Source organism: Triturus cristatus, chromosome 4_2, assembly GCF_964204655.1.
Source record: "Triturus cristatus chromosome 4_2, aTriCri1.1, whole genome shotgun sequence".
Lineage (NCBI taxonomy): Eukaryota > Metazoa > Chordata > Amphibia > Caudata > Salamandridae > Triturus > Triturus cristatus.
Genome location: NC_140586.1, coordinates 622,063,074 through 622,075,245, shown reverse-complemented (window position 1 = coordinate 622,075,245; position 12,172 = coordinate 622,063,074). Strand labels below are relative to the sequence as shown.

Genomic DNA, 12,172 nt, shown 5'->3' with positions numbered 1-12,172 from the left:
CTGGGCCCATTCTGCCAGCTAAAACCTTTCAGAATATGTCAGCAGAAAATGGTATGAAATGTGGGAAAAGTTTCCAAAATTGATGCAAAAATACAAATTTAAGCAGTAATTCCCCATTCTAAGGAGGAAAGCTTGGAATGGTGCCGTAAATCTGCATCGCGGAATTTCACCATGGAATTGGCCATTTCACGTGTGTCATTAGTAATGCAGAGTAAGAATTACTGGCCAAACCCAGAAAGAAGACCTTAGAGATGACACTACATCATGACATTTGAAGAATTCCTTGCTGTGGTAGTTACTCCTTTTCAGCTTCACTTGTGGCTCATAGATGGACCTGTTTTGACTGCTAGACACTTACGTGCTCATTGACCTTTACTGCTGACTACATTCGAAAACTGATGAAATACGCCATTGCACTGTAAAGCTTCCCTGTATGAATATTTATAGCTTATCAGTAGAACTCCTGGGAGCACTGAGGCAACTCAAGGAAATGTCAGCAGAGTAGACAAGATTAACGTGGAAGCCTTTATGCTGGTAAATTTACACAGTGTCTTACAAGGAGCTAGGACTAGTTCACCTTTTGCATATAAAATAACTAAATACGAACAAAAATAAAACCCCAGTCATTTTCTATTAGGGTCAGTATGACATTCTAGCACATTGCCGAATTTTAGAACATATGCTTTAATATTAAGATTTCTAAAATTGCATATGAACCTGACCAGTCAGTTTAGCCTTTTGCTTCTTTTTATGTATCTGTCAAGTGTTATTCCATAGGAACCTCAACTATCGTTTAATGACAGCCAGAGAGCCTGCTCCCAAAGGGGGTTTCATTTTGAAGGCCAGACTCTTGTCATCCATGCTTAGCCTGTGGCTCTTTGCATATTGTAGTTTTTCATCTTGGCTTTACCAGGAGCCATCGCCTCTGCAGCGCCGTCATAGATTCAACTAATATTTGTGAGGGTTCCTTCTCACTTCTTCATCAAGCTGAAATGACATTGCTGGCCACGTCATCAAAATTCACTGCCAATCTCTTTCCAAAGGCGGTGGTCCTCGCATGGATACAGAAATTGTAGCTCGGGAACATGGCTAAAAACTGTTGGAGCTCGCGATAGGCCTAATTCATACATATTTTCTGTAACTAAATTTAACTTAGGGTCAATCAATCAGGGGTTTATAAAGCGTGCTACTCACCCGTGAGGGTCTCAAGGCGCTCTGGGGAGGGGGGTGGCAGCTCCGGATCAGTCGAAGAGCCAGGTCTTGAGATCTTTTCTGAACTAGTGCAGGGTCAGGGAGCGTCTGATGTTCACAAGAAGCTTGTTCCAGGTCTTGGCTGTGATGTAGGAGACGCCTCTTCTGCCTGCTCTGTTTCTGCGGATGCGGGGGACCTCTGCCAGGGCCAGGTCGGCGGAGCGGAGGTTCCTGTTGGGTATGTGACATGAGACTCTCTTGTTGAGGTATCTGGCACCGATGTTGTGGAGGGATTTGTAGGCATGGGTGAGGAGTTTGACGGTAACCCTCTTCTCGACGGGGAGCCAGTGATGGTCTCGTAAGTGTTGTGTCTTGTGTTCGTGGCGCGGTGTCCCAAGGACAAGTCTGGCTGCAGTGTACTGGATGGTTTGGAGTTTGTGTAGAAGAGTTCTGTTGATTCCGGTGTAGAGGACGTTGCTGTAGTTCAGTCTGCTGGTTATGAGAGTGTGGGTGACGGTCCTTCTATAGTTGGGGGGATCCATTTGAAGGTCTTGCAGAGGATGTGCAGGCAATTAAAACTGGTGGAAGCGACGGCGTTGATATGGCGGTTCATGGAGAGGGAGGAGTCGAGGATGAAGCCGAGGTTTTGTGCATGGTCTGTAGGGGTGGGTGCACTCCCGAGGGCAGAGGGCCACCAGGTGTTGTCCCAGGCAGAGGTGTAGGGTCCAAGGATGAGGACCTCGGTATTCTCTGAGTTGAGCTTCAAGCAGCTGTCTTTCATCCAGGCTGCAACGTCATTCATTCCTTCCTAGAAGCAGAGACTGGTGTCTTCGGGATTCTTCGTGAGTGAGAGGATGAGCTGGGTGTCGTCGGCGTAGGATACTATGCTGAGCCCATGCTGTCTGACGATGGTGGCGAGGACGGCCATGTAGATTTTGAAGAGCGTGGGACTGAGCGATGATCCTTGGGGTACTCCTCAGTTGATATCTGTGGGTTCGGAGAGGAAGGGAGGGAGTCTGATCCTCTGGGTTCTGACGGAGAGAAAGGATTGGATCCAGTCGAGGGCGGCTCCTTGTAACCCTGCATCATGAAGTCTGGCTGTGAGCGTGCAATGTGAGACGGTGTCGAAGGCTGCAGAGAGGTCTAGAAGGATGAGGGCCGCAGTGGGTCCCTGGTCGAGGAGCATGCGGATGTCATCAGTGGTGGCGAGGAGGGCAGTCTCGGTGCTGTGGTTGCTGAGGAATCCAGACTGGGAGGCTTCTAGGATGGAGTTCTCTTCGATGAAGGCGGTCAGCTGAGTGTTTACGAGTCTCTCTGTGACTTTGGCCGCGAAGGGAAGGAGAGAGATGGTCCGGTAGTTTTTCAAGTCCGGAGGGTCCGTGGGTTTCTTGAGGAGAGGTTTAACCTCCGTCCACTTCCAGTTGTCTGGAAAGGTGCCGGATCTGAAGGAGGCGTTGATGGTCCGTCCTAGTTTGGATGCGAGGGCGACGGCGGCCCTGTGGAAGATGAGCGGTGGGCAGGGGTCCGTCGGGGCTCCTAAGTGGGTTTTCTTCATGTTCACGGTGATGTGTTCAATGGTGGTGGGATTCCAGGTCATGATGGTTGACTTATCGGCGGCGGTGGGGAGGGGGGTGGTGTCCGGCATCTGTTCGCTGAAGTTGTCGTAGAGGACCTTGATCTTCAGATGGAAGTAGGAGCTGAGCTTGTTGCAGAGTTCCTGGGAAGGTGTGACGTCCGTGGCTTCGCTGGGGGGTTTGGCGAAATGCTGTCTGACGTTGAACAATTCTTTGGCGTTGGTCGCGTTGGTGTGGGCTTTGTCCCTGATGAAGGTCCGTTTGGTGTCTCTTATGCACTGGTGGTATTCCGTCAGGGCGCTCCTGTGGTTGTTCCGTGCTTCCATGGTTTTCTAGTTTCGCCAGGTTTTCTCTAGGCATCTGCAGGAGCGCCTGGCTTCTTGTAGTTCTGTGGTGAACCAGGCAGCCTTCAGAGGGCGTTGTTTGGCGGGGTGGCGGAGAGGTGCGAGCTTATCGGCGCAGCAGGAGATCCAGCGGTGAAATTCTTTGGCTGCGGAGTTGGTGTCGGTCGTGGCGCTGGGGAAGTCTTGGAGGAGGGTGGTGTTGAGGTGTTCCTCTGTGACCTTGCTCCATTTCCTTCGTGGCGGGCGTGGGGCGGGCTTGGGTGCAGTGGTGGTGTTGAAGGTGAAGTGAACGCAGTGGTGGTCCGTCCAGAGGGGCTGGGTGGTGTGGCTGAAGCGGATGTTCTGTGAGTGGGCCTGTTGACGAGCTGCTTCAGTCCGAGGTTGTCGAGGTTGTTAAGGAGAGTGGTGGAGTTGGGGTCGCTGCAGTTGTCGAAGTGGAAGTTCAGGTCCCCGAGTAGAATGTAGTCCGTGGAGGTGATGGCGTGGGGTGCGACGAGATCCCGAAATATCTTTTGTGGGTGTAAATTCCATGACCCTGATTGGCAGCTTTAGAAACCACGGACATTTGTACCCACAAATGGAACCTCGTAGATTAAATGGATAACATTGAAAATAGAGTTAGTGGTTTAAAAGTTTCTATTGAGGGCATATTTTTTTCCTGAATTCACAATTTTGTTTTTGATCAATTTCAGAAAAATACCTGGCATATTAAGTGAAAGATAATCTTATCACGGATGTAGTAGGTCAGACGTTTCCAGTGTTTTTTTTTTAAATCTGTTTTTATTGGTTTTGGAATGATTGTACGCGCCACAGATTTAAGTAATTTGCAACAAAAACGTATGAGCACCGAAAGACACTTCACATATGTCATTACAATTGTCAATAGTAAAATGGCATGCATACATTCTTATTTCGGCTTTACAATTTAAGCTTACAGTGGCTTAACATGTCTAATAGACCTGTAACGTGACATCAATAAGCAATCATTCTATTTGTGCAAGGGGTTACCAGGCTAGCTGTACAAATATTAGCTTCGACCGTACTGATAAATTTGCATACTTATTGTGAAATTCTGGCGTCCATTGATGAAACATTTATATAATTTCAAGAAGTGTGTAACCATTATTAACAAAACAAAGGGATACAGGGCTTGGCCTAACTGATGGTGAGAGTGTGTACTGGCATCCGCCATGTCCCTCCTAAAGTTTAGAGTAAATGAAGCATGGCTTAGAAACAGACCAGGTGGGACTCCCTCTTCATTTATCAGATCTTCAAATGACCGTAGTGTATAGACGTATCTAGTGTTACACTTAAAATTAACCACGTAGCTCTTGGTAGAACATAAACCGTGTAGCTCTATGCATCATGCCTTCAGGGGACCTGTAAATTCTGCGTAGGTTGAGAAATAGGGTGAATTGAATTGAAGCTCTGCTGTCTGAGGCCATTCCTTGTAAATTCATGGCCACCGAAGGAATAGCACTGCTTTCGTGCTAGCTAATGCCAACGCACATTCTGTGTTACTTAAAGAATAGATTTGCTATGTCAGTCCTGAGCCTGACAAAAATTGTAGGCTCACCCTCAGTTGTATGCGTTGATATTATACTTCGCTAGAGGGCCCATTCACAAACACATTTATGTGAATGGTCATTATAAGCCTCCCTGGCCCCATATCCCACCCGGAGTCTTGCATGGAACATTCCAATAACAGTTCCTTCAATGTAGCCAAAGCTGTAGAACTCTGTTTGGGTTTCAGATGTTATCTGCAGTAGAAGTCCACATTTCACGAAGTACAAAACAGGAGAGAAGGCCCAATTAAGGCCAGTTGACAAGCTCATTTGACACCAGATGTGCCTCACATACACGCTGTGCTCCTTCTGTGTCTCAAGATGATTCCCTCTTTTACCCAACACATCCTTTTTGGTTTCATAAAGGCTTTGCCCTGCGCACCCTGGAGGGAAGAAACTGCTGCTGGATAGGCTTACACTCAATGTCAAATTATAATTGCTGGCAGGGTGGAAAAGTCCTGCCTTGTCCACTGACAAAGACTGACAGTGACAATTTCTATTTTGACGCCATTTCTCACAAATTTCTCACAAATTCTCCTACTGAGGTCTGTCAGGTTCAGATTAGCAGTTATTGGTGCCTAATGAAAGTCTGGATCACAATGTCTTTCAATGCAAAACAAAACATGGAATCATTGCTTCGAAAGTCAATCGAATTTGTTGCCTTCATTTTGAAGGCCATATCCTTTGTTTGACTTCATTGTGTTTCTTTTAGTTTTGGACCAAGATCCCTTTCAACCACACTAGTGTTCAACTGATGACTTGGGAAAGTAGTTGTTTTGGTTGTGGTTACCTGTGCCTAAGCATTAGTGAGAGATAAGCAATATTGTGTTCAGAGGCCTGGGCTTTTAACATAAGGACAACTTGTCCTTCGCAATCACCCTCGATGTCTATCCAAGGCCCAGCCAGATTTTCATGTTAGCTGGGATCATGTATCCTCTTCGTCTCATTTCAATAATCTGTGCTTTATTCTAAAATTATAGCTAGATAGATCTAACAACATTGGGTAGCTGAGAATTGTTTGTCACTTCTGATGGACACCGCTTCACTTATAAAGCTAGGTTTAAGAAATTGAGAGCTCATTGTGTGCTCACTGTGGGTGGGTAGAATCTTTCATTCTGGCAATGGAATTGGTGGAATTTTGATCACCATGAGGCTCCAGAAAATACAAGCTGGCGAGTGAGATTTGGCATCTCTTAGCTCAATTTTCTAAGGTGGGCAGTCACTGTCAGAGGGTTTCCGTTCAAGTAGATTTTTTGCCGCTCACATAGATTTTCTACTTGAGTGGCTGCAATATCAGCTCGAATGGCCACGCACTCTGCGCAAAGCATGGTGCCGTCCACACTGATTTTCAGCACTGCTCACGCTACTGGCGCTAAATTGCAGCACGAGCTGTATATTTTCTGCTCATTAGCAAAACTCTGCTGAATTAGGTGTTTATGTTCCACTCACCCCTAGTGTTCACCCCCATCTCAGAATGCAACATTTGTACTAGTATGCCTCGCAATTAGAGCTCCATGCAGTTGAGCCAATGCATATATTTCTTTTCCATGATCCATTCAAAATCATCTGACAGATGGTCAGAAAGAGTTGGATGATCTGTAAGTATTTTGCCATACGCGTTAGCTTATGAGCTAATTACTAATGTTGAGGAACTGTTCAGCCAGGCTCCAGGCATCAATAAGATTGCCTGCTCCCTTACAAAATTATTTATTTTCAAACATTATATGTAAAATCAACCCTTTTCCAGTAATTATTTGCTGATTGCTTCTTTGATAGTCTTTTTCAGAAGGAGATGCATTTAGTGATGGAGTGGAACACCGTTTAATCATGTTGTACATGATAGAACATTTACACTGATATCATTTAAGTGGCGTTGATTTTATTTTACAAAAGGGTGCACTTAAATCTAATTCAGTTGTGAAAAACAGTTGGATTTGTGAAGACTACACACTTCATGACACACAATGAGAATTTGTGGATGTTTATACTCACAAATTACACACAGTACATAGTAAGTGTAGGATTGAGAGGTAAATCAACACAGCTCTCAATTATTCCAATGCATGCCAGAGGTGTACCACTTTTAACCCCATAGAAAGACCTAACGGAGCCTATGTGTAGGGAATCTTGGGCATAAAATATGATTCTTGCCAGAAGACAAGGTTTACCTGAGCGTATTTACAAGACATGTTCCCGTTAGGAGCACTCAACTCCCTTAACCTCCTAGCTACTGAAATGGCCACCTAGAAGGAGCCCCTCTGTGGTGACTGGGTATATCCGGGGGCTCATGGGTGTAATGGGATTCAATGAGACGCATGCATTTACAGCTGGTATTCCAGTTAGATTACTTCATTAGTAAGGACTGTGGTGAGTAAGAGCAGGAGTAGGCGTAATACATTCACTCTGTAATCAGTACTCAGTCATGACCTCTTCCCCCACAGGGCTGTGAGCTTCAGCATCCAAAAAAGGAGCAATCCCAATATTCACCTTGCCTTACAGAGTTTCTAAAAGGACTGATACAGAAAATCTGAGGAAAACAATCATTCCACAGTTGGCTGCCAAGTGGCCCATGTCATTCTCTTCTCCTTCAGCCATTTGAAATCTGGCACTGTTTTGGTTTCACACTTACAAGTAGGACCCTACAAGCCCCAGCATGCAAAGTGCGGCCAGCTGAAGCGCATCTACTGAATGAAGGACTCCACATTGCATAGGGCCACTGGGCAGCGATGGCCGTCGAATTGAAGCGGGGTGCTCCAGCTTGCTCCATGACTATTCCCTCATCTTGCCCATACTGTGAGTCATCTCAGACAGAGCTTGCAGCATACTTCAAGCTCTGTCTGAGATGACTTCCATTTTATCTGTTCATTACAGAGCTGCTGCTGGAACTGGTCACCTCCAGCGAAAATCGGATTACACAGAAGTGAACAGGCCATTACAGTAAATTGAAATCTGTGACTCTTTCATCCCAATCCTTGTGTCAAAGACCCGGCTGAGAACCATTTGCATTTAACACATGAAATGACCATTGCTGCATTTGTACCCTGATGTTGGTTCTCAAGGAACACTCTGGGAAATCTATAAAAGATTAAAAATGACTCGGTTGATCCCGATTTTAATCTTTAGCACTGGTCTTGTCTTTCGAGCCGTTTACTTATATCTCTAGATTCAAGCCAAACCATAAATGTTTCTATTTTAGGCAAAGACGTGCTCAAAACAAAAACAAAATGTGTTACACTTATTTTGAGAAATCATTTTTATAGTGTTTGCCAGTAACATGAATAAGCAAATAATGTTTGCGAATGTGTTGATTCTTATACAGAAAGTTTTGTTTATTTCTTTTGCAGTCGAAAGCCCTCATACCTCTTCAAACTGAAGCTCATCCCGAAACGAAGCAGAGAGTGCTGACAAACTACATGTTTCCACAACAGCCCCGCTGTGATGACGGTAGCATGCCACTAATAACTGCAGAAAATGTCTGATTCTAACAGTTAGGCCACCACACAGCTGGACCACATTTTCTGTTTAAATATGACAAAGCATGATTCCATTGCCTGCTTGTCATGCAAGCACTGCAGACCAATTTATTTAAAATGCAAATTCAATCATTGCCTCTTAATCAAGTTAATAATGCTAAGGAGTTTATCTCTGCCACACAATTAAGTGTCGTGGTTTTGAGTAGCTGAGTGGTCAGTTTACTAGCATCTGAAAAAAGAGTTTGATTGTCTGGTGCACCCCATAAGAGCAGCCAAGGCCTCACTATTGATTGATAGTCAGTAATTCAATGTGTGACTTCCTCCCAGATATCTCTCTTCACAAGATGTGGAGTAGGTACCCGTACAGAGTACAGCACATTCTATGGTGGCCTGAAGGTATTGGTGGGTTCAGTTCACCCTCACTGGCATGAAATACCACCTAAAGATCAGAAAACATGCTGTTTCCTATTTTTAGAGCAGACAATTGATGTCCATATTCCATGCCAAGAAAAGCAATCTCGACCACTCCAACACCAGTCAAGAATCAATTCTTTTGCGCTCAATCTTCTTATATTCTTTATTCGTAATTCAATGGTCAATGCATCTTTGTAGCTTTCACCACACACTTGCCAACACTTCTTTCATCTACGGACATTAGTATGACATTAGACTTCATCAGGGCTGAGGATAGAAGAGTTTCCCAATTCACATGCTCAATGTTAAAATGAGCTCAAGTTATGGACTCGGACAGGGGAGTACTCCAGACTTTGTACCGAGAGGCCCTATTGGCGCTCTGTCATATTCCATACCAAGTCTGACTCATTCTCATCACAGATCTATGATCCACTGCGAAAAATGAGAGACCAAGATATCAGGCTTAGTGCTCGTAAGAATCTTACAAAGTATGTGTATCTCCTTAAGCCTTAGGAGGTGTCTCCAATTTTGAACGTGGGCTGATACAGCGACATAATTAACATAATTCAACTTATTGGACCCAATGCTTTTCTGCATGCCGGATATCAAATGAGGTTAACGTTTGATAAAGCCTTTGAATTTTTTTACATTTCCAAAGGGACGTTATGGTTTTCTATGTGGATCATAAGATGAACCTGCATCCTAAAATAACTTTCAGAATTCATCGAAAAATCTAAAGATTTTCCTCCCCTGCCTAAGGATTGCAGAGTGACAGAAGCCTTAGATGGCTTTAAATACCTCGGAATTTATATCACCAAAGATCCTAAGCTATACTATGTCCACAATCTCCTGCCACCAGTTCAGCGACTAAAAAACAATGTAGAACACTGGAAGGCTCTCCTGCTGTCACTATCTGGTAGAGCCGCACTATTTAAAATAATGTCCCTACCCCGCTTTTTAGATGTCTTGCACAACTCACCCCATCCCATCCCTGCGACTTATTTCAGGGCCATAGAAAGCGAGCAGAGGGCGCTACTTTGGGTGAAGGGTTCGTCCCGGATATCATTTCTTAAATTGGTGAGAGGGTGGTATAACGGAGGAATAGGGCTCCCAGATATTATGAAAAACTATTTGGCTGCTCAATTGGCAGCCATTCACCAGTGTACAGACCGAACCCAAAATGATCCTGAGTATCAAATGGATAGGTGGCTCCTACCGGGGGGCTCTTATGTCAGGGACCTTTATTTCAGGCCCACGAAAGTGCAGCTGACTGGACCCACGTGTCCAGATATGGCATACTGCTCACAGGAGTCTGGGTTGGGCAAAGAAAATCACACAGGCCACCCCTCTGTGAGACTCGGAACAATTGGGTACCTTAAGGAACACAAAAGGCTTTGACAAATGAGACACTAGGATTGTCTCGGTGGGCGACCTATGGAGAAAAGGGGAAGTACTAGCCTTTTCACTTTTGCAAATAGAAAATGACCTGGCAAATACAAAAAGATTTTGATATCTACAGGTGCGACACACTCTGAAAGCAAATATCCCAGCAGGAGAGATGCCCCCTGAAGCCTGGCCATTGAAGGATAGACTCCTCGACGAATACATGCCCAAAAAAGCAATATCCCTGACCTATCGTAAATTGATCAATCACACTCACGACCCTCTAGCACAGCTCTGAAGGCAATGGTAGACAGATCTAACAGTGCTAGACAATGAGGATTGGTTGGAGGGCAATGGCTTCGCCCAAGGAAGTCGCAACTTCTTCCAGGCTTAAACTGGTACAGTTAAAAATACTTCACAAAATATATTACTCGGGGATGGCAGTGGTCAGGATGGCCTACAAGGTAGACTCTGGCTGTAGGCAGCAATGTGGCCGGGAAGGCACATTTCTGCACATAATTTGGGAGTGTACCCACATCATTAGGTATTGGATGGAAGAACTCCACTGTATGGAGGAAACCTTAGGACTGGGCTTGGACCCCGAGGCTAAAAGGTGCCTACTAAATGTCTGGGAACCTACAAACTTAAGTAGTAAAGAGAAAATATGGGCAACGTTGGACCAGATGGTTGCCAAAAGGATTATCGCCAGAATGTGGGGGGCATGGGAGGTTCCAACAGTAAGTGCAATGAAGAAGGACATGGGCTGGTGCATGTTCAGGGAAAAAACTGTGTATGTATCCAGGGGATGCACGAAAAAATGGACACAAATACGGGGCAAATGGAACGCATACAGAGGGAACATATGTGCTCCGCCCCTTCTCCCCCCTCCCTCCGTTAATGAACCAGAAACTATTGAAAACAGTGATATATAAACTGCTTAATGTATTTCACAGCTGTGGAAAACTGTACACCCCAAAGCATGATATTCATGTACTCCTTACTTAAAGGTTGTGATGTGTGTAATGCTAAGGAAATGTCATCAATAAAAATATTTATTCAAAAAAATTAATCTAAAGTTGAAGAAGCAATATGTATGGGCTCCAGAATCTATAACCCCACTGAAATGTGCTTGTTGTGGTTAGCTGCGTAACTCTACCTCCTATATCAGTGCACTCCCAAAGAGCTCACCATGAGCTTCAATATTGCATCACAGATTGCAATTCAAATGACATAAACAGTTACATCACATATTTTCAAGTAGTTAAAATATAAGTTGAATATTTTATCTTGAGTTAGTGGACAGAGCGCCACTCCCACCTGTAGGGTAGGCAGCATCTCAGAACAGTGCACTGCACCAGGCAGATCATTTAGTACACGAGAAGTTGATTAAATATTTTTATTGCCACAAGATAATACCGCTCAACTGACTACTTTGTTAAGATTTGTTCTGCATTATTTGTTTGTTTTGTAAGAATGTGAAGCACATAAAAATGCAGTGTGTGTTAGAAAACGTTTTATTCTAATATTATTTTTCAAATATAAATGCAGATTTCCAGTCTGACAGTGACAGCTTTAACCCTCAATTATGGGAGGAGCAGCGACAGCAACGCATGACTGTGGCCTTCGAATTTGAAGACAAGAAGGAAGAAGAAGAAGGTCCTGGGAAAGTGAAGGTAACTCTCTCTGTAAACTATATGACTGCTTTCTCACTACAATCTTAAAATACATGGTACGGTGTGCAGTTCCTGAAGCAACATGTGTGCTTTTTGTATGGCAGAGCTTGCCCTACCTCTCTGCACCCTGGAGAATATATACATCACCACTGATCCAGCGGTGTCCCCTCCCTCAGGTACTCACTTACTATACATTCACTTGGGCCCATAGACCCACTCATTCATGTAGGCTAGTAAATACAGCTGGGGTCAATTTATTGTGCTAATGCCTGTAAGATGAATTTTATCTAATTATATCTTACCAAACCTCTTGAACCAATGTATTTTCCTCTGGTCAATGGACCTTTTAGTTAACTAAATAGGTGAAAAATTACATATAATAAACGTTTATTAAATAACCACAGACTCGGGATAGTTTAAAATGTTTATCTAGTAAATTCATGTGAGCTAAGAACCATAATACAGTTAGAACACCGTCTTCGACAAGGAGAGGAAGAGAAAATAATTCAATCAGAATAATAGTTATACAAAATTATTATGATGATAGAACCTGAG

At 44.2% G+C, this 12,172-nt stretch overlaps 1 protein-coding gene across 1 annotated transcript in view; it reads left to right on the top strand.

Annotated features, from left to right (window-relative positions):
* The window catches only part of LRRC7 (leucine rich repeat containing 7), a 1,991,887-nt gene that overhangs the window by 1,496,309 nt on the left and 483,406 nt on the right, over window positions 1–12,172 (top strand). The window contains exons 16-17 of the mRNA XM_085602293.1: window positions 8,019–8,118; window positions 11,493–11,617. Of these exons, the coding sequence (XP_085458419.1) occupies window positions 8,019–8,118; window positions 11,493–11,617 (225 nt within the window). The remainder of the gene's footprint in view (window positions 1–8,018; window positions 8,119–11,492; window positions 11,618–12,172) is intronic.